The 20,961-nt window shown below is 41.6% G+C and overlaps 5 protein-coding genes across 6 annotated transcripts; 3 read left to right on the top strand and 2 right to left on the bottom strand.

Annotated features, from left to right (window-relative positions):
• Positions 1–196: 196 nt before the first annotated feature.
• On the top strand, positions 197–1,947 carry Ibf1 (Insulator binding factor 1). Its single transcript, XM_017070594.4, has 5 exons — positions 197–416; positions 491–578; positions 1,136–1,192; positions 1,258–1,443; positions 1,500–1,947. The coding sequence occupies exons 1-5, from the start codon at positions 277–279 to the stop codon at positions 1,737–1,739; spliced, it is 711 nt and encodes a 236-aa protein (XP_016926083.3). The 5' UTR covers positions 197–276; the 3' UTR covers positions 1,740–1,947.
• Positions 1,948–2,182: 235 nt separating this feature from the next.
• ATP6AP2 (ATPase H(+)-transporting accessory protein 2) lies at positions 2,183–4,162 on the top strand. The gene is made up of 3 exons (XM_036817063.3): positions 2,183–2,316; positions 2,540–2,892; positions 3,199–4,162. The coding sequence occupies exons 1-3, from the start codon at positions 2,274–2,276 to the stop codon at positions 3,763–3,765; spliced, it is 963 nt and encodes a 320-aa protein (XP_036672958.1). The 5' UTR covers positions 2,183–2,273; the 3' UTR covers positions 3,766–4,162.
• On the bottom strand, positions 4,015–5,989 carry sage (salivary gland-expressed bHLH). 2 transcript variants are annotated; one of them, XM_065865335.2, is made up of 3 exons: positions 5,465–5,989; positions 4,667–5,388; positions 4,015–4,606 (listed from the first exon to the last, which is right to left on the bottom strand). In XM_065865335.2, exons 2-3 carry the CDS (start codon positions 5,326–5,328, stop codon positions 4,468–4,470), a joined length of 801 nt encoding a protein of 266 aa, XP_065721407.2. In that variant the 5' UTR covers positions 5,329–5,388; positions 5,465–5,989; the 3' UTR covers positions 4,015–4,467. The 2 variants fall into 2 exon arrangements, with proteins under 2 accessions (XP_065721407.2, XP_016926066.4); XM_017070577.4 differs by having other exon boundaries at positions 4,667–5,987.
• Positions 5,990–6,725: 736 nt separating this feature from the next.
• Positions 6,726–8,779, bottom strand: TrpRS (Tryptophanyl-tRNA synthetase). The gene is made up of 4 exons (XM_036817061.3): positions 8,485–8,779; positions 7,996–8,407; positions 7,170–7,749; positions 6,726–7,106 (listed from the first exon to the last, which is right to left on the bottom strand). Exons 1-4 carry the CDS (start codon positions 8,681–8,683, stop codon positions 7,002–7,004), a joined length of 1,296 nt encoding a protein of 431 aa, XP_036672956.3. The 5' UTR covers positions 8,684–8,779; the 3' UTR covers positions 6,726–7,001.
• A 58-nt stretch (positions 8,780–8,837) lies between these two features.
• On the top strand, positions 8,838–11,993 carry Vps16A (vacuolar protein sorting 16). Its single transcript, XM_036817060.3, has 9 exons — positions 8,838–8,996; positions 9,061–9,250; positions 9,303–9,573; positions 9,634–10,322; positions 10,381–10,508; positions 10,562–10,710; positions 10,770–11,053; positions 11,118–11,707; positions 11,776–11,993. Exons 1-9 carry the CDS (start codon positions 8,941–8,943, stop codon positions 11,918–11,920), a joined length of 2,502 nt encoding a protein of 833 aa, XP_036672955.3. The 5' UTR covers positions 8,838–8,940; the 3' UTR covers positions 11,921–11,993.
• The last annotated feature ends 8,968 nt before the right edge of the window (positions 11,994–20,961 follow it).

The raw sequence follows: 20,961 nt of genomic DNA, 5'->3' as shown, positions 1-20,961 counted from the left end.
CAAAATAACACATAAATTAATATATGTACAATTATTTTCGAGCGCTTTGTGAATATATTATAAAACTATATTACTATTATATTTTTGCTCCACTTTGAGTTGAAAAATAAATTCCATTTTAACTGATTTCTTTTAAAAACCACTAAACTATCGATATAATCGAGAATGCCTATCTGGTGCAGAGCTAGCGTGGATTTTACCTTCAGCTGTAGAGAAGCCATTTTATGTGCATCGTGTATAGTACATAGCAATTTGTAGCTCAATTTGCATTACAAAATGCCACGGAAGAAATCTGAAGACTTTTACAGGACCCACGGGTTCACCGCGAATTTCGAGAACGGTAAATATTCGGCCACATGCCATAATTGCAACAAGGTTCTGCAGAATACCGCGCTTTCCCGCTTGTCGTTACACAGGTAAACCGTACAAACATACATTAAACATAATGTTTACATTATGACATTGTCAAGTAATCCTCATTAAATTGTAGGCAAACATGCGATTCAAAGCTAAGTAGAATTCCTGTAGTATTGCGTTCCTCCGAGCCGAAAGAACAGGACGATGGTCCCAGAATCAAAGTAATTATGAACATCTGTATATAAACAACATCTTTATATACATACACATGTGTCTACATACATACTTATGTACATACATGTGTAAATACTTATGTATGTGGTCAAAAGTGGAGGGAAAATGTTGATCTGTAAATCAAACAACTTAATTCATTCTATGAAGTCAGTTTCATGTCAATTTCGATATAATGCAGTTATGCATGCGGGTATGGTCCTCAAAACGCGGGTCGGTTCATTTTAAATAATATCTGGCGTTGCAAAAATTGGACAATTGGACTCTTAAAGTTCGCGGAATATCCAGTCAATTTATTATAATAAGTAAATCCTACTTTCCCGGTACTTTTTGCCCTTCATCAATATTTTAATGTTAAGTTATTTTACTAAAGTTTTAATTGAAAAGTTCAACTGTATAACTTAATTTCTATTCTTGAAAAATTAATTAAAAGTTCTTGGGGATTTTTAATTTTGGGACTCTATTTTAAACGCACACAAGAACAAAGTATAGTAAAGTATGGAAACAACAAAAATATTTACCCTCCAAAACCCTATTCATTACGCAGATCCAGAAAATTTCGACCGACGAAGATGACACCGAAGGCAAGGAAATTATTGTTAAGGTAATGTCATTGAAACCCATGAGATCCTAGGAAACTATGTTTGTATATATTTTTCCCATTATCAGATACAACAAATTCTGGATGAGGCTGCTGCGGCTGAGAGTGCCAAGGCCCAACCCACAATAAAAACTGAGATTCGCAGATCGAAAACGAAAAACGAAGAACCGGAAGAGCAAAATATGGAATTTGAAATCTCTAATATTGAGATACCAAACCGCGACTACGTTGATTACATGGACGAAAGCAAAGAGGTAAATATTCAAAATTTTTTTTTTCAGAAATAGACATCTTACCGCTTTTGGAGCAGCATTACATATTGCAGCAAAATCCGGATGACTTGGCCAATGGAATGGCGACTATCGTCGAAGCCAGGCCAAGAAATAATTTAGCCGCCCTGAGAGCGGAAAAGGCGCGAGCAGAGATCAAACAATTCCAGAGCAAGACCAAGTTCTTGAAAACTGAAACGGAGAACCTGAAGCTGGAGCGCACTCTGACTTTGCTTCGAATTCAGAAACTGCGATTGGAAATCGATGCTCTACGCGCCTAGAACTAATTAAAACTATAATGTTTACACTATAAGGAAACACTTGTAAATGTCCGCATATTGACTTTGTGAAAACCGCTGTCTAGTTAGTTATACATAAGCATGTATATCTAAAGGTGTCTGGTTTTAAATGAATATCTATTATTTTGTAAAGTATCATTAAAAATATATGCACCTGCTTTCAAAAAATAGAACAATTTTGAAAACAAAATTAATTGCTCTTTAAAATGGTAAAAGTTAATATTGGGGTCTTTTCATTTGGAAAATTGTTGTAAATTAGCAAGTCATTTAAATTGTGTTGTCCTTTTCGTGTTTATAATAATTTAAAGTTAATTTTTAATTTTAAAATCAATCGATTTAATGAATACCAGTGGAATCGATAGTTGCAACTCGCCGACAACCCTACTCATACCTATTCGATAACAGACCACTGCAACCCTGCTCATCACATGATAGCTACGGAGATTTCGGGGAGGAGAAAAGGTTTTTCTTTGCAGTCGTTCGTCATATGATTAAAAGTCCAGCGGAAAACTGAAAATGTTGCGGATTTGCGTGATTTTCTCGCTGTTTATAGCAGCCAGTAAGTAGAACTGTGGCTAATTAAATGGAGGAATACAATAGGAGCCGGTGGAAAGCGGCCACAGTGGATATTCTCTGTACTCATCGATTCTCGTACTGGGGGTGGTGACACCCAAAACTCGGGACTTCTGAGTGTCCCCCACATGCATGCGCAGAATCTTGGACAAAGGAGATGAGTATAGCTTCTAGCACAATACTTTAAAGTTTCCTTTCCTATTCCACAGTCAACGCCGCTGGCGAATTCACGGTGCTGAATCGCCCCAAGGCAATCAGTTTCAAGGGCAACGATGCACTGGAGAGCCACTACGTGGGCGATGTGCTCTACGCCTCCCTGGGCAACGCCGTCACCGGCGACTCCAACTGGAGCGGCCTGACCATCAACGATCCCTTCAACCTGGCCAAGGGCGTCATCGTGGTGCATGTCCAGGGCATCGGTCACGTGACCACCGCCGGTAACGTCAAGTCTTACGAGCTGACCGGATCCGGAACGGACGCCTCCCTGAACGCTTTGGCCGCCGAGCTGGAGGCCGCCAACGAGCCCGTTTGCGACATCAACTTCGAGCAGTTCGACGATGGCGTAAGTGCACCTCAAAGGGGGAAAACCATATCAGGAGTGCGAAGTAATAATCTTGACATTAAAAAAAATTAAACATTACAGTCAATGGTTAGACCACTTAAAGTGACAAATCACATGATCGAAAAAAGGGTATTTTAAAAAAGATTACTTATCAGGGGTCTCAAGAAACATTCGAGTAAATGAACAATGAAAATAGGTTTACAGTATCACATCTTAATCATTTAAAAAAACAAATTTTCTGATGTGGTTTCCCCCGCAAAGAAATCTCAGTGGTAGCTCATTCTAAACCCATATTTTATCTTACAGGTTCAAGCCTGGAAGTCTTGCTTCGGTGACTTCGAGGCTCCGGCCGCCAAGCCCACCAAGAACCTGAACCCCTCTCTGCACTCCGCCGACAAGCAGTTCCTGCAAGAGATTGGATTCATTAATGCTGCCGGCGATCATCTGGCCGAGATGGCCAAGCCCTCGAATGTCCTGCTGATGCGCGTGTCCGTCGATGGAGTGGCCAAGGCTCATGGCGAGAAGTCCGTGGCCGTAGATGAGGCCAACAAGCTTCTGTCCGCCGCCATTGGCCGCCTGCTGGCCGCTTCCCAGAAGTCCAGCGACTCGGTCCTGTTTGTGCAGACCACGGAGAAGGATGTGGCGGCATCGCGCGCCAAGCGTGACACCATCGCTGCTTCCACCACCAACCCCTTCAACCTGGCCGTCTACTACAACAGCGACTACCCAGTGATCTTCAACATCATCCTCTGGTTCATGGTCGTCTTCGGATTGTCGCTGCTGGCCATCTGCTATGCCATCGCTGCCATGGATCCTGGTCGGGACTCCATCATCTACCGCATGACCTCCACCCGCATCAAGAAGGATAACTAAGCGCAGGAGGAGCCGAGGAGCGAGAGGAGCTTGCGTTACGCTTTGTTATTTCGTCCCCTTTTTGAGTTGCAATTGGCCAACTTCTACTTCAATCAAACAGCGGATATATTGTGTGTGTGTGTGTGTGCGCGTACAGCTGTCGCAGTAGTTGGTTTTATTATCTATACATAAGTATTAACAAACTTATCAGTTTTCGATGCAGTTGCGGCCGAGCAACAATTCCATAGTAATTTGTTACATTTTCCTGTTTTGTTGTACTTTTTAGGTTTATATATATACGAATGTGCACAACATACTCGCCAAGTCAGTCAGTTCTTCAAACGATTCATCATATGTAAATTATCAAAATGTGAAGTGTTAACAAGTAACGTTAAATATATATAGCCTAAAAAGACAAGGTTTTGAATGAAGTTTTTGGGTGGGCAGTAAATGGTCACAAACTATCATTTATTTTTGGCATTTTATTTTATTATTGCACTTATAAAGAGATTAAACATTTTTGAACTATACAAAATTAAAGCTATTGTTTTCAAAAATAGTTCAGTTGAACAGAAATATGTTGACCTTAATTTAATTTCCATTTTTGGAATTCTACATTTTTTTAAATATTTAAACTTGGTATGACTACCGCCAGTGAATATTCTTTGGCATACTGCACTTATAACTATACCAAAATGTATTTTCAAGATTTTTAAAGGATAGCTACGATCCCCAATGATCGTTGGCATTGTCATAGGGTGAACTACTCCCGCCACTCCAGGCACAGCATCCACTGCCATTCTGAACCACAGAATTCTCCCGCAGCATGGCCTGCAGGTGATTGATGTAGTTAATAGCAATCCTGGATAGTAAAACATTAGAATAATATATTATTTTTGAGTAGCAAATATTTTTTACTCACCTTAAGCTCTCAATTTTTGAGTACTTTTTCCCATTCGGCTTGGAAATGGGCAGTTTAGAACGCAGTAAATCAAAAGCTCGGTTCATATCCCGCATCCTGGTTCTCTCCCGATCGCAGGCGGTGCGTCTGTAGTCCTTCTCCATCTGCAGGGCTTTCTCCCGCCAGGCGGGATTGTGTTCCTTGGAGATGTCCACCTCCGTGCTATTGGCGATACTACCACCGCCATAGCTCATGTAGATGGGTGGTGGCACCAGTTCACTGGATTTGCTGTTTTCAAGGCACACTGGCGAGCCGGAGGCCACCTGACCAGCATGCCACATCGACACCGTCTGCGGGATCACGCTGTATGTGGGTGGCAACAGACCCAAATTGGGTGGCTCTTTCTCGTAGCCATAGCTAGGTGAATAGCTGTGCGGATGAGGTGGCGCATAGGCCAGCAAACCTCCGCCATCGGGGGTTAGGGTGTAGTTGAGACTAACTGCTGGGCAGCTGGCGGATTGGGGAGCACCCAGCTCGAGGAGGACGGGCTGTTCCGAGGATTCCGGCTCGCCCTCGGAGCCACCGCTCAAATAGGGTCCACCCGTGGAGGCTGGCACGGGCACAAGAACCGGCGGGGGATCCCCCGGAGCGCTGGCCGCGGAGCTCAGCAGTTGATCCGTCATCGCCTAAGCCGCTTTTCGAATGACCGATCGAGAATTCTGGCCGGACTGCAGCAGGTTTACCTGGACTCGGTTCGGTTTTTTATTTTTATTTTTAGTGCATTAGAGAGTCTGCCAATCGTCGTGATGAATGGCTCACCATCGATCCGATTCGAGACGTGACTACTCATCCGGGGTTGATGAGAGCCGCATCTCTTCTAGTTTAAGGTGCCACCTCTTTGTACGTGTGTCAATAGGTGATCTATGGGGGACCAACTTGTCGTCAAGGATCCTTTTGTCCAGGTACACAGCGGTGTGCAAACAAAGCGGCTTAATTTCTTCGCTATTGTGCGATCGATCCGACACCGACGGCTGGAGATCGAGGCGCGTGTGGCAGGCTGGAGTTGCGTCCGACTTATGTCGTCCCTCTCTGGGATCAGCGATCGACGATCGTCGCCACAACTTCAGTTTGAGTTTTTCTTTTTCGATCGCTATATACAAACACCCACACTGGAGCCCAGCACATAAGCGTGTATTTTCGACGCATGTAAACACAAGTGTTTTGACTTAATTAAAAAAAATACATATCCATATGCCCAGTTATGAATATACGTCTATATGGAGGTAAGAAAATAAAGCCTAGGCACCCTAGCTTAATGGTTCCCCCAATTCTAATTTCAAACTAATTTGTTCTGCACCTAATTCATACATGATCAGTGAACACTCCTTAATAAGTTTTAAAATCAAACTTGAAACTAAATGTTTTTATAATAAAATAAATAAATAAAACTTAAAACTAGAGGTCGTTACTATGGGTTTTCATTTTAAATTAATGTTGTATATCAAGACTTTTTCAAGATTTTACTTGGCCATATATTTATGTATTATTGGAGCTATTCTTTTTATAGGATCAGTTTTTATACGTTTGATATGATATTTGAAAAATCATTAGACTTTTTAAGGTAGGCTTAATTTTAATTTTAAATTTTAATGCATTCAATAAATTAAGTTTTTAAAAAGATACTAAGCTTTTAGTATATGGTTAGACATTACTTTTTCTTTAAAGATATATTTCTCTAAATTAAAAATATAACAAAAAGTATTACTTTTTCCATATAAAAACCACCCTGCCCGCGAAATCTAATTCATGTGCAAGATCTCCGGTTACCCGCAAACACACACAACCGAAAATGGGAAATTACTTACATTTTTGCGAAGTCGCTAGGTATTTTGTTAGCTGGTTTACCAGAGCGGGTCTCTTGCTGGGAATCGGAAATGAATATGCGCCTAGTTCTCCGTAGAGAAGCCAAGAGAGTCGCTTTGTTTCTCCCAGACTCTCCTTGGCTCTAGGTTTCGGGTTCCCAGGGAAATTTACAGACCTTTTTACAACACACTCCAAATGTGGGTCACTGCGGTGGCAATTGCAAGTCGAAGGCGTTTATTGTTTTCTGCTTTATAAAAATAAACAGAGTGCGTAAAAAATAAAATAAATAGCGAGTACAACGATGCATTAAGTGGGCGCCACTTGGGCTCAGAGCCCAGGCATAGATCAATTCATTATAGCTATTTACATAGGAGTGCCTTAGTCGGTTCGGTGCTGAACTAATCTCGCTTAGTTCGATTTAAGCTAATTTCGTATAAACTGTAGTGATGAATCGATGTCAAGCAAATGCAGGTACTTCAACTCGGCTGGAGTTCTAACTGCCGAACTGCAGGGGTCGCAGTTCAAAGTATTTGTCCAGCACTTCGTCCGTGATCAGCTTGCGGGCTGCCTGGTGCTGCTCGACAATGGGTGTGAGGGTCTGAATGGGAAAAAGGGAATTCAATAAAATACATTTATACGTTTTTTATTAACAGAGTATTACCTCAACAGCCAGCTTCTTAATCTCGCCCGTGAGCATCTCTCCTTTTTTGTAAGCCACTCGCACCTCCTCCAACTTTGCATCATCCTCCAGGAAGAACTTAAGCAACTGGTAGGACACATCGACTTCTGGCACGCCGCCCAGCTTGCGGTGCTCCTCAACAGTGACCCGTCCACCGGAGAAGGCGTACTTGTTGATCTTGTTCTTAATTTGCTTAGGCGTATCTGTGAGAAAAACCGCTGAGTTCTGATCACTAGCTGACATCTTCGTTTTTGCGCCCTGCAGCGCTGGGAAGAAGGTGGAGTGGATAAGCGCGCACTTGGGGAATCCCAGACGCGGGGCCACATCGCGGGTCATGCGGAAATATGGATCCTGATCGATGGCGCACGGAATAAGGCAATGCACCTTTTTGTTGCCGAAGATGAAGGGGAAGGTGCTGGAGATAGCTGGTGCAGCTTGGGCAGCCGGAAAGCCAATCTTGCCAATGATGTCTGAATCACCAAATCCAAAGATGCCCTTCACTTGGTTGAAGGTAACGCACTTCTGGATGCGAATGATGTTCTGGTACATGGCAGGACACTTTCTGAAAGTAAAAGGAATGCGTTGAGAGGGAGTTTAACAATAAATCCTATAGTAGTGATATAGAGCTCTTTTTCTTGAAAAGTGACACATCCTAAAAGATAGCATTTCGAGATAAATGCATTTATATATATATATCTTCCAGTAAAGCAATTACTGTAAGGATGATGCAATTTTTACAAAACATGCATATATCATGTTTTTCGACTTATGACACTCTTTTGGTAAATGGTTTAATTGATTTACACACCCTACGAACTCCAGGTTGTCGAAAATGAACGTCTTATTGACATCGAATCCCATGGCCACAATATCCTTGGCATTCTCGCGCGCCAGCTTGATGGCATCCTCCACTTTCAGGTCTTTCCATAGGGTCTTCTCGTCATCGGTCAGCTGGATGACCAACGGCACATCGAAGGTCTCCTGCAGCCACTTGGTCATGATGAAGGGCACTAGGTGACCCACGTGCAGGGATCCGGAGCTGGGACCCCGTCCAGTGTACAAGTAGAATGGCTTGCCCTGTTCTCGCAGAGTGAGAATCGTATGCAAATCCCGATGGGAGAAGAACATGCCGCGTTTGATGAAGTGGTGGGCGGGCTTCCCCGTGATTTTCTCGAAGCGTGCGATAAGCTCCTCATCGATTTTGCTGGAGCCAAAACGTTCTGCAACGTGTCATCATTTGGGGATTGGATCAGTTGATTAAGTACACAAATCAGTTGCTCTCTAAAGGCCATCTTACTTATCAGCTTATCGTAATCGACGCCCGCGTCATTTGTGCTAGCCACATTCCATGGGTCCACGACGTCGTCGTCGGCGGGTGCAGTGGCTCCCTCCTGCGCCTGGGCATCCGTGCCCGTTTCTACGGGCTCCGTGTCCGGTTTTCCGTTCAGCGTCAGTGCCTCCACGCCCTCCACAATCGTCTCCTTGGTGTCCGCCATTTGGTCAGTCTGATTTAATAGGATTTAACAGATAATTTAATACTGGCCAGTGAAATTGGGCCCTTCACATGTGAAACGAGGCGCTTATTGCTGGCTTATCGATAGTCGATAGCCTATGTATCGATGTCTTCTAAAATTCCTGTGGGGTGACAACTCTGCTAATCAGCTGTTGAGTTGCAAACTGTGGTTAAGTGAAAAATGCAAGTGGATTTACTAATGTTTTTCAGCTAAATTGGGGAATTAAAAACGCAGTCATCATGCCTATCATGTACAATACGGGGGAGTGGTTTAAGGTGCGACCGGATTACTACAGGTGAGTGACCCAAAACTTCCTGATCCCTGAAAACAACTAAAGGATACGCCCATTAATCTTACAGAAAAGTGGAACTGGCTACGCCCGATTGGCCACTAGACCTGGACTTGGATTACATGTGGGTGGAGGTGGCTCCATATGGAGGACCATTGGCGGCCACACGCGATCCCACCAAGCTGGTGCCGGTTAAGGGAACCGCTAGACCAATGATCCGCATCTTCGACACCACCGGCCGGGAAACGGGTCACATATTGGTAAGTGTTGATAAAACATGAAACCAATTCTAATAACTTTCATTCCCTTCAGTGGAACCATGGCAAACTAATTGCCATGGGCTGGTCGGATACAGAGGAGCTAATTTGCATTCAGGAGAATGCCACTGTCTTCGTGTACGACATGTTTGGCAGGGAAAAGGAGTCCTACAGCATCGGCGACGAGGCCAGTGTCACCAAGATTGTGGAGGCCAAGGTGTTTCAGTCCTCTGCTGGAACAGGAGTGGCTGTAATGACCACATCCGGCCGGATCTTTCTCAAGCAGAACAGTAGCAAGGCTGAAAGAAAACTTCCAGATATTCCCAGTAAAGATATTTCAACCAATTAAAATCGCAAGATCATAATCTAATAATATTCCTCCACAGATTCCAGCATCAACTGTGCCTGCTGGGAGATTGTAACCGAGGGACGCAATAGCTACTGCCTTCTGGGAAGGGATAGAGAGGTTATCAAGCTATTTCCTGGCGAAACTGTCGGAACCATTACCGCCAATCTCTTCGAGAAGCCGCACGAGCGAATCATAAAGATATCCGTGTCGTACAACCACCAGCATTTGGCACTGTATACCAACACCGGTCTTCTTTGGCTGGGCAGCGTGGATATGCGGCAAAAGTACTGCGAATTTGACACGGGACGTAAAGATATGCCCCTGCAAATGGAGTGGATCATGAATGCAGACAACAGCGAAGCTGATGCGGTGGTCATTTCCTATCCATCTTATCTTTTGATAGTAAATAGGAACGCAGATCGCAGCGACTTCCCCTACGATCCGGTCATGTTCCTTGTGGCCGAGATGGATGGCGTGCGCATCATCACACAAAGTTCGCACGAGATGATCCAGCGACTTCCCAAGTGCGTGGAGAATATCTTCGCAGTTAACAGCCAGGAACCTGCCAGCTATCTCTTCGAGGCGCAGAAAAAGTTTGAGGAGAAGTCCTACAAGTCGGACGAGTATCTCAGCATGTGTCGGGATAAGATCGAGCTGGCGGTGGCCGAATGCATTGAGGCGGCTTCCTATGAATTTTGCCCAGAGACCCAAAAGAGTTTGCTCAGGGTGAGCTACCAACGGTTTTCTTATATTTATATGCTTTGCCAACCATTTAATTTTTTAGACAGCCTATTTTGGCAAAGGATTTATACGAGACCACAATCCCGACGAATATATGCGTATTATGCGAATACTGAGGGTTCTCAATACTCTGCGTCATGAGAAGATTGCCATGCCGCTCACCTTCAAACAGTAGGTTTCTTTTGCAGAATGAAGGATTGGTTTAATTTACATTTTAATTTCAGGTTCTCACATTTAAATACCGAGGTGATACTCAGTCGTTTGGTGTTTCGCAAGCATTATGCCATCGCAATACAAGTTGCCAAGCACTTAAACCTACCCGAATCCTGGATATTGGAACACTGGGCCTATCACAAAGTTATCAATGATCCTAGTAAGTGTTTTGTTCTAGTTCTCTTTAGAACTATTAGTTTAACACTTTGGTATCCCTAGATGACATCGAAGTGGCGCGCAAGATTACAGAAAAGTTCAAGAATCCCTCAGTCGAAGGGATTTCCTTTTGCAATATTGCGGCGAAGGCCCATCAAGCTGGACGGGATGATCTAGCCATTAAGCTGCTAGAGCTCGAACCTCGCGCTTCGCTCCACGTTCCACTTCTGCTGAAGATGCGCAAGTTTGATCGGGCGGTGGGCAGCGCAACGCAGTCTGGGGATACGGAGTTGATCACCCAAGTGCTCTTGGAGATGAAAATGCACATGATGCTGTCTAACTTACATGTGAGGCTGTTCCTTTGGCTTGAAACTAATGAGTTTGCTAATGTAATATATTGTCCTCTTTTAGATGACCATCAGGGACCATCCGCTGGCGCTCAATATGTACAAGAAGATTATGCGGGAATCCAACAGAGCTGGTCTCTATGGCATATACAACACCGAGGACGATCAAAAGGGAATCGCAGAGTATCACTTTGAAAATGCCATTGAAACGGAAGGATTAGAGTCGAATCTGTCGATGATTGGAAATGCTTATGCTCAGGGACGTTGCACTTTGGAGGCAGATCTGTGTGCGGACACCAGTCGACTACTCAAGCTTCAGAAGACGCTGAGCACCAAGTACAATGCCAGCTTAAATGGATTGTCAATACATGACACCATTCAGGAATTGCTGCAGATCGGCGAACTGAAAGAGGCAGAGCGGATCAGAAGCGATTTCAAAGTGCCGGAGCGGCGCTTCTGGTGGCTGCGAGTCCTCGTACTTTCAGGACAACACAAGTGGGACGAGTTGGAGAAGCTGGCTAAAAGTAAAAGGAGTCCCATTGGCTACGATCCTTTTGTGGAGGTATGCTTAAAGCAGGACAACGTAAACGAGGCGCGAAAGTACATAACGAGATGTCGGGACAATCGCAGGGGCATCTGGTATCTGCGGGCTAAGTGAGTAAAATGTTATATGGTAGTGAATTGGATCCTTTTTACTAAAGCCTTATTTTAAATTTCCACAGGCTTTTTAACGAAGCCATAGATTCCGCGTTCGAACAAAGGGATGTCCATAGTCTCTATGAACTCCAAAAGAATCCTGCAATCGTCAACAGTGGTACGCTGCTCACCAAAGTTTGCAACAGCATTGCCACGCTGGAAGGAAAGTAGCCGCTACATTCCTATTTATAGCAAATCAATTGCACATAATAAAAAGGGTATTTATTTATGTCTATATTACAAACATTGAGTTTTGCTTTGAAAATATCCGACGGTTATTTATTTATGTATATGTATGCCAAGAAAAAGGGCTATAATACAAACCAGGACATAGACAATAAGTTATGTTTACAATAAAAATTTTTTTAATAAATAATTTTTCAACAAACTGAAAATGTAATGCTTCAAAGGACTGGGAACTCATATTTTGTCTTAAATTATGGTTTTCTAATGTTTTTTTTATTCCTGATGTTATAATACAACGTCTTAAATTTTTTGTTTTCTAATATTTTGTTATTTTAACTTCTTGAATATTTTTGTATTTTAACAAGTTAAGGGCAGAAGAAGAGAAGCGAAGAAGCTAGAAAAACTTGATTTGTTTCCCTTTCCTCACCTCTGCGTTAAAGGTATTAAATTTGCCGAATACTTTTCCCCAAAGGGACATCCCTCAGCAATCCATTCGCAGTGCCCCACTAAAAACCAGCCACTGAGCTGCCGACACTAACTATAAACCCAGTTAACGCACACACAATTTGGTGTTGTCCTTTGCATAAGTAACTCGGCTTGGCCCCCCGCAATTTGTAGACAATTTCGTTATACGGACCATAAACGCGAATTCCCGATGCTCGACGCCTGTGTAAATAAAATTTATAATCAGTGCCACATCCACGACCCAAAGGAAGCCAAGGAAAAAGTAAAGTATTTTTGTGACGACTCCTGGCCCCTTTTTTTTGGCAGGATATCCCGGCTCTGCAAACACAAAATGGCAAATGTTGACGCCTTTATTGGGTTCAAAATGTGAATTGCGTCATGGAAAATGGAGGCAGGACTTTTGGGGATGGCTGGCTGGCTGTAAGTAGTTGACATTGCCCTAAACACGTTTGCCAGCCGCAGAGAGCCTGACATTTTCTGACTTTACGGGGGAAGCCGTGTTGGGAACATGGAATTCCAATTAGTCTTCATTTTTAGTAAATTTAACGCACACTCCCCGTCCATTTGCTAGGCCAATTCTCTGTTGTCCTGGTTACTTCCATTTTGGCCACAATTTATGTCCGATTCGATGTTCGATTCGCGGGGCTGGTGAGCCGAATTTATTTGCAATTTTCGGCCGTTGTTTAAAAAACGCTTTCGCTGACAGTCGCAAACCATTGGCGGTTTTTGCCTGCGGTTTTTCAGCTGCCCTGCGACATTTCCGCTGGATTTTCGGTTGGTAAATGTCACATGCGACATGACAAACTAAAAGGCTATTGCATTTTAAAAAGCCAACATATATTTGCCGAGAAGGGATTATTCTCAAATTAATATTCCATGGGCGGTACGTGCTGACATAATTGAAACACCCCCGAAAAACATATCAATTTCGCTTCGATGGCCTTTAGCAAAGAACAAATATTACTACACTTTGAATTGAAAGCCAACAAGAAGCAACTACAAACTGTTTACCAACTATATATACATATATTTGCAGAGTCAGCAGAGGACCACTACAAACAGCACCGATATTATAGTCCCTATCCGCGTTATTGATGGTCACATTCCGCGCTTTTTATTTCATTGCATTTTTATATTTTTAATAAACTCGCGAAAGCGACAGAAATTACAAGAGATGTCAGGGTGAATTTCTGGCGGCGAGCCAAAAAACCAGGCCATCCAGACCAGCAGGACCAAATAAAACCAGGCTGCTGCGAAATATGGCGACTGCAATGTCGGACGGGAGCTTTGCCTCAATTTATAGGACTCGACTCGGCACACACACAGGACACTTTAAGAATCGCTGGCGAGTGTAAAGGGGAATATTATAAAGGAATAAATCAAGGCATTTTGCCTGCGCCGGACATTGAAGGCGGAGGTGGTGGCTGTGGTCACGCCTAAGACCCCAGAAACGTTCCTGTCCCGTTACGTCCCTGTGCATTATTAATGCCCCGTAAGACCCACCATGTCCAAAACTTTCCCCTTTTTGTATATGTATATTTATGTACAATACACAGAAAAACAAAAAGTCTAAAAGTAAGAAAAAATGTCCTTAAATTAGGAATTGTTGGTCATATAAATGAGTCAAGGGCGAATGTTCTTGAATTAAGACAAAATGTTCTTAAAACAAGAACAATAGGTCTTGATATTTTTTAATTTAACAGTTTTTAATGGCTTTAACTAAGTAAAAAAAAAATTTATTTGCTTATATATATTTTATATTTTTAATATACATTGAGCATTCATACTTGCACAAAGGGATAATTTTAAAAATTTTATTATGTCTTCTCCAGGAGGCCAAAAGAGGGCACACAAATTTCTTAAATTAAGAATTAATTTTCTTAAATTAAGACTGTGTTTTTTTTTCAGTGTAGTATGTAGTATTCCGCACCCAGCTCTTTCTTTTGGACCGTCTCAAGGCCAACACATTTCGGGAGCTTTTGTTTTCACTGCGTGCTTAAGACCCCGAAAAATATGTCAGTCCGAAGAGAGCAACAATTTATCATCCCTGAATGGAGGCCGAGATTGCTCCATATCCATATCCATGTCCACATACAGGTCCAGGACTTTCAGACGGCTTTTCCTTCTGGTCAGTGGCTCATCATCCATGGCTGAAAGCCATCGCCTGGAGCTGTCAAACGCAAATGTTGGCCCGATGTTCGGATTAGCATATAACAAGCGAAGGACATATCTGGTGTATCTGATGTATCTGGGCAATCCCTGGATGTTCGTATACGTATTCGGGTGTGTTTGTTCACGTGTCCTCGCAGTACGTCAGCTGGGATCCCTCCCCACCAACCCTCTCATTTGTTTACGAAAGTATTTCTTTCATTCGATGTCGTTCCATATAAAACAGATGTCGCCGCTCTCTTATTATGACCGACCATCCTCCAATGGCATATGCAAAAAAGTTATGCCATTTTTTCTGCAGGTATCACACGAAATGATTTGTTTACGTGCGGGACGAAAAATAAGAATTTTTATTGCCAGCAATATTGCTGTTTGTAGAAATACATTCAGCTGATGCGTTTGCATTATTCATTTTTAAATTTATGCGCTATAGTAGTTGGTTAAAGTCCGAGAATATAATAATATTTATTTAATGGAAGCCTTATTTAAAGTATAAGAAAGGGAAATTAATAAGGAATGCAAACATGGGCCAAAATCTGCTAAACTACCGGGCGTGCCCCAGAAAGAAATAGTGTTTTGAAATCACATATAAATTTAAATTAAGGTGTCCCAAAGTATGCAACAATATTTTTTCAGCTTAAAAGTACAATAAATTCGTTCAGAAAGACGACTATCATTTATTCACTGCATACTTTGAGGCGCTTAAAATTTAAATTTAAAAGTGATTTCAAACTAAAGGTAATCTTGTGGCATCCCACTATTTTTTAGACATTTTTAAATTAGCAAAAAAAGGGCAACAAATTAAAACCAAAGCCACATTTCATGCCTGTAATGTACCTTTAATTGGGCAACAACTTCTATTTCTTTAAAGTTAACTTAGGAAAATATCAGCTTTAATTGAAATTCTCTTTAGATTGAGGAGACTTGAATGCGACATCTGTTTGTGTGAATATCCTTTTGGCGGCTCAGAATGCGGGCTGGCTCAAAGGACGCAATCCTGCTGGTGGCCGACTGCAATGAATGCCAGAACATGGTCGTTATCCCTGTTGGCCCTAAGCGCCATAAGCATTTTCTTATGCTCTTATTTATATGCAAAAAAAAACAGTAGAGAATATTTACCCATTTCAGTTGCCTGCAACACTTTTGACCACTTCCGGACTGTCTGACTCACTTTTGGGGCCCCTCCGGCCTTGGTTACACCGCAAACTGGGCCTGCGGCTGAGGTTCCTTTCTCCCCGTGCTCCTCCTGATCACCCTGGCGATATTGGTCCTGCAGTTGACACAGCTCCGACTGGATCTGGGCTCGAATGCAGAGCCGTTAGTTATTCACTTTGGACCGCTTTGCGGCTGGCCATTTACCGCCCACACGGGTGACACATTTTTTGGCTCAGCTGAATTTATGCGACGGCCTCTGCCAGAATTGTTATTAATAGCGGGTGCGATACATTCAGGAACCCCTCGCTTTTCAGCTAGGAGTCGAGCCTGCACCTCTAACATTTGTGCATATAAATTTTGATTGCAGCACATAAAAACAAAGTTATGTTTTGTGGTTGAGATCGGGTGACTCTTTTTAAATGTACTAAAATTCGGGAGGGACAGTTCAGGTTGGTCTATAAGCGGAGCACATTGAAATGCTTGATATAAAGGTTTGGAATACATTTTAAATTAAAATTCCTTTAAATAGTATACAAATTGTTTCAAGATATCTATAGGATATTCTTAAAGTAAAGAAGGTATATTATAAAAAAATGTAGCTTTAAGTGTTTCAAATACCCTAAAAAAAAGTGTCAGGATCCATTTGATATATAATAAACAATGTTAAATAGATATTGAAAAATGAATAGTTAAAAATTGTCTTTTCGAAAACGAATTTTCTATGAAATCAAAAGTTATTTTGAATTTCAACAACAAGAACTTCAGGGAACAACTATTAAACCAATGCAGGTAACGATTATATTTAAAATTCAATTCGTTTTCGTGACAAAACACCTCAAACACTTGTAAATAGCCAGTGAAACTACTTCACCTTTGCAAAGAATACACTCGGAGCTTTGAAAACTTTGCGATCGACTCAATCAGGTAACAATGTGAAAGAGCAATCCAAAGTTCAAGTGCCGCATTAACCTGAAGTACTTTCGGGTTACACCAGATATATAAGAGTGTAAGACCAAGACAAAGGGAATCAATGAAAGGGAAACAAATTGTGTGCAGGAGGACAAACAAATAGGAGTGGCAGCCAAAAAGACAACCGGAACATAATGTGCGATAGGGGACAGGGAATGGGGAATGGGGAATCAGGATGTGGATGTCGAGCTAGGACGAGGGACCCACACAACAAACAGAAGGCAAATGGCAAAAAGACAAACCCACGTAAACCTCAAGCCACCAACAATAAACAGCAACAAAGATTGTTCTCCAATTTCAGACAAAGGGAAAAAATACGAATTACCACTTGAATTATTTACGCTGGAATAATTCAAGGAAAATTTACGTCATTTACCACGAACTCGGGTTCAGGCTTGACTTGGCGCCTTTTTTTCGGTAAGAATTTATGTTTGCTTAACAGACTAGGCAAAAAAAAGGAAGAAAATTCCCATGGGCCTAGGCCATAGGGAAAGCTGTTAACTTTTTGACAAATCTCTGTTGGAAAAAAAAGTTGCTAATCAAATAGATTGGAGATGACGATTTGAAAACAAAGCCTAGTAGGAAAACCATTTGGTATTTTCAAATAAAATACATTATATTAAAAAAAATAGGGTTACGGAAGTGCCACGAAAATCATACTTATTTTTATAATGATTTAAGGTGTTTTAAGGCCGAAGGAAAGACCAACTTTTCACTGCATACTTTTTGACACCTTAATAGGAGTTTTCCAAAATTAAGTGATTTTTGTGGCAGCCCCTTTAAGCTAAGACTTCTGTTAGTGGTTGTAAGAACTCTGATAATTATTATACATATTCCAATATCTAATTCTTAGTTTATATTTTTAAGTACTTAATCCTTTGCTACTGTAAGCACTAAATCAAATGCCCTTGTGGAGGATGAAAAACAATATATGTACTATCAGGACTTAAAAATACCATTACCTGCAATGCCCAAAATAAACACAGTAAGTACCCCTCCCCTCGTACTTCAGTAAACAATTTATATTTATTGCCTCGCTGGCCGTTTCGCCGTATCTTCTTTATCCAGGTAAGCACTATGAAAATAATGTCGAAAGGGACAATTTTATACGGAAAATGTGCTGTCGGGCATGTCAAGTTATAGTTTGCTCTGCGGCGCGGAAATGAAACCAATACACAATATAGACCAATGTGCCGAAAAAAAAGCGTAGGCAATATTTTGTTATTGTTACCGCAGAAGGCTTTGTTCGCACTGCACTGCACCGTGTGGTAACATTATGCCACGCCTTTTGTTACCTTGTCGCCAGCAAGGACATTGCTGCCAAAAAGGACCTTGAGGCACCGGTCCAGCTGTCTGCCATCGCCTACACCATCGTCATTATTATTACTATTATCATCATCATCATCATCATCTTCTGGAATACGACCAACAATGGCAACAAGCGATGTTGGTCTTTTCGTGGCTCCATTTAGTTGCTCTCTAATATGAAATAAACAAAGCGCCGGCACCGTATTATCCTGATCCTGTGCAGAGAGGTGTGAAATTCAATTTCGCCAATTCCAAGCAGCCATTGTTCCCCTTTCATTGCCACTGCCATGGTCTTTTTCACTTTCACTCTACCATTGGCCATTTCCCATTACCCATTGCCCGATGATGCCCGGACTGCTGTCCGTTTTCATTATTAAGGCCATTTGCTGGTCCTGGTGACTTTTGCCCTGGGCCCGTCTACTAACTGACAGATTGCCGGCAACGGTTTGAACCTCGGACACAAATTAAATTCCAGTCTTGTGCTGCATGGCAAAAACGAAAAGAGAAAAAAATCAAACAAAAAAAAGTAGTAACGAAATCAAATAATTGAATTGTGTGCGGCTAGTTGGTAGCTTAAAAATTCATTAGAGACACAGTCACATACTTTCAATCTCGGCATCGAACTCAATCGCCATACCAATGCAAATGGAGTGGAGAAGGCGATGTCCTGGCCAAAAGCCCAGGGCAATAAATTTCAAATGAAACCAGTCGATAACATAAATTATAAAATTAGTTTGCCAATGTGTCTGGGTCAGAGAACTGGACTCTGGAAACTGGGGAGAATTGGGGACTCAAGACTCGTCTCGCAGACAGCAAATAAATTCCGAACCAAATTTGCCAAGGACCGAAAATTTGGTCAATTCTTTCATCTCCCTTGGCTTCCTCATCGTTGGGCCAATGGCAAATTGATTCGCCTCGGCTTGGTGGCATTCGATAAATTGAATTCACCCCGAGTTAGTGAATTATTGCATTGCACTGTCACTGCGAAGGTTTTGGGGAAAATGATTTAGATCATTTCAATTGCAATTACTTAAGCATTTTAATCAAAGCTAATTTAATGAGTATAATGAGCACATTATTTAATAATAATAAAATGTTAAGCACTCAGAAATCACAAGGATTTAAAAATCAATTTAAATGTGTCTAAAAGTATGCAACAATAAATAGAAGTTCTGAAAATCCACTGAAATACGTTTCATTTTTATTGCATACTTTTAGGCTATTGCTAAAGAGGTTTGGGATTAACTTTGGAAGAGAGTTCCCAAGCAGTACCCTTAAAATGGCCCATTTTAAAAATTCTTTTTAAAAAGTACAACAAATGCTTTAAGCCACCGTGACTCTGCCTAAGAACAGATTTTTGGCTAACAAAAAAGTTAACAGACACCATGAATGTCAAGTCACGTTCTCGTCATTTATTATTTTAGTTTTGTATTATCCCATGAGATATACATTGTACGGCACGGCATGATATGTGCCCAGACTATGGAGTGAGTTGGGAAAATTTGAGCCTAGTTACGTGTCTGACATTTCACCCAAGAGTTTTCATTTTAAAGCGAGTGAAAAATGATTCAGAAGCATGAAGCTTGGAAAGTTCATCGAAAACTGGTTCCCACGCCACAGCATGGTAAATAATATTATTGCTTCCACTTTCATCTGGATTAGTTTTAATTGGCGAAAACATTTGTAATAACTCCATAAAACACGGTAGTCGACTAATTTGATTGCATTTCGCAATTAAACTTGCCCAAAATGGCAAAATGGGAGCACAACCCCATTTCAAGGTTGGCCGAACTTGTACTTGTTCTTTGGTCTGCGCCTAATTAAACGAAATTGTTTCCTCAACTTTTGTAGCGGGTGCCAAATAAATAGATTATGTTTTAATTAAAAAATTACGCAAATGCACGACGTCGTTTGCAGCCCGAGTAAAAGTACTTCTTGCCCATTTTCCGCGTTTCCTGCGGTGCGTTTTAATGGAGCCACAAGGCTCGCAATTCTCAAGCATCCTGGCTAATTACACAAAACACCCATAAACACACGCGTGGCAGGATTACCCTCTTACGGCTAATGATGACGACTTTCGACCCCAACGAGTTGGAAAATAGACGTGAATCAAGCCTGCCAAGCAAAAACGTCGGAAAAGCGAAACGAAAAATCAAGAAAATATTTGCGTACCCCACCGGAGACTTGGTCCTGTGGTCCCATTCGGCCAACATGTGTGTTTGACGTTCCTCACGCAGTAAAAAAATGAATGGCACAGCAAAAAACAGCCCATGAAGACTAAGCCGCGTCCGCTTTGATGTCGAGCTCGTGGCCCAAAAACGGGGCTCAAACGGAATGCAGCCAACAGATTTTCAAAAGACTTTAAGGATTTTACATTTTTTTGGGCAACATCAGCCTAGTTTTTTAAGTAGAAGTTCCGGGCTATGCACTTAAAAAATATTAACAAGGTTGAATAAATACAAAAGAAGTTAAAATTTACTTTTTTATTTGTTATAAAGAAAAAATACGTCAGATCGAGGAATGTCATACCTCGTTGAGCTCGTTGTTTAATTTCCAATCGATTGGCATTCTAACCTGAAAATTTTTAATTTTTGCCATTTCTCGCAAAAAAGTGATGTAACCCCTAAAAAAAATTGAGAAAATTGGTAAAAAAATAAATTTTCCAAAAAGTGATGAGGATCGTTAGCATATTTAGCAAGCTGTTTAAAACAGTCGGTCTTTTGGCTGTACGCCTTGATTTGGCTGAGCTGCGATGGAAAAACCGAAAAAAACGAATTTTTGACAAAAATCTGAATTTTGTATTTTTGACAAATATGTTAACCCTTTTTTCGCCATAAAAATTCAGTTTTTTGGCTGCCATAACAAAAATATAAGTCAGAATGAGGAATGTCATACCTCGTTGAGCTCGTTGTTTAATTTCCAATCGATTGACATTCAAACCTGAATTTTTTGACATAATT

This window comes from Drosophila suzukii, chromosome 3 (assembly GCF_043229965.1).
Source record: "Drosophila suzukii chromosome 3, CBGP_Dsuzu_IsoJpt1.0, whole genome shotgun sequence".
In the NCBI taxonomy this organism is placed as follows: domain Eukaryota; kingdom Metazoa; phylum Arthropoda; class Insecta; order Diptera; family Drosophilidae; genus Drosophila; species Drosophila suzukii.
Note: the sequence above shows the minus strand (reverse complement) of the source record. Positions and strands in the feature narration are given on the sequence as shown.

Bases quoted from the DNA above. Each gene is read 5' to 3' on its own strand.
- Ibf1 (XM_017070594.4), top strand. From the start codon at position 277: ATGCCACGGAAGAAATCTGAAGACTTTTACAGGACCCACGGGTTCACC. The intron at 1,193-1,257 runs GTAATGTCATTG...TCCCATTATCAG, and splicing joins GCAAGGAAATTATTGTTAAG to ATACAACAAATTCTGGATGA. The intron at 1,444-1,499 runs GTAAATATTCAA...CTTTTGGAGCAG, and splicing joins ACATGGACGAAAGCAAAGAG to CATTACATATTGCAGCAAAA.
- ATP6AP2 (XM_036817063.3), top strand. From the start codon at position 2,274: ATGTTGCGGATTTGCGTGATTTTCTCGCTGTTTATAGCAGCCA. The intron at 2,317-2,539 runs GTAAGTAGAACT...CCTATTCCACAG, and splicing joins CTCGCTGTTTATAGCAGCCA to TCAACGCCGCTGGCGAATTC. The intron at 2,893-3,198 runs GTAAGTGCACCT...TTTATCTTACAG, and splicing joins TCGAGCAGTTCGACGATGGC to GTTCAAGCCTGGAAGTCTTG.
- sage (XM_065865335.2), bottom strand. From the start codon at position 5,328: ATGACGGATCAACTGCTGAGCTCCGCGGCCAGCGCTCCGGGGGATCCC. The intron at 4,607-4,666 runs GTGAGTAAAAAA...TTTACTATCCAG, and splicing joins TCAAAAATTGAGAGCTTAAG to GATTGCTATTAACTACATCA.
- TrpRS (XM_036817061.3), bottom strand. From the start codon at position 8,683: ATGGCGGACACCAAGGAGACGATTGTGGAGGGCGTGGAGGCACTGACG. The intron at 8,408-8,484 runs GTAAGATGGCCT...GACACGTTGCAG, and splicing joins CGATTACGATAAGCTGATAA to AACGTTTTGGCTCCAGCAAA. The intron at 7,107-7,169 runs GTAATACTCTGT...TTTCCCATTCAG, and splicing joins TTAAGAAGCTGGCTGTTGAG to ACCCTCACACCCATTGTCGA.
- Vps16A (XM_036817060.3), top strand. From the start codon at position 8,941: ATGCCTATCATGTACAATACGGGGGAGTGGTTTAAGGTGCGACCGGAT. The intron at 9,574-9,633 runs GTAAAGATATTT...ATTCCTCCACAG, and splicing joins AAAACTTCCAGATATTCCCA to ATTCCAGCATCAACTGTGCC. The intron at 10,509-10,561 runs GTAGGTTTCTTT...TTTTAATTTCAG, and splicing joins ATGCCGCTCACCTTCAAACA to GTTCTCACATTTAAATACCG.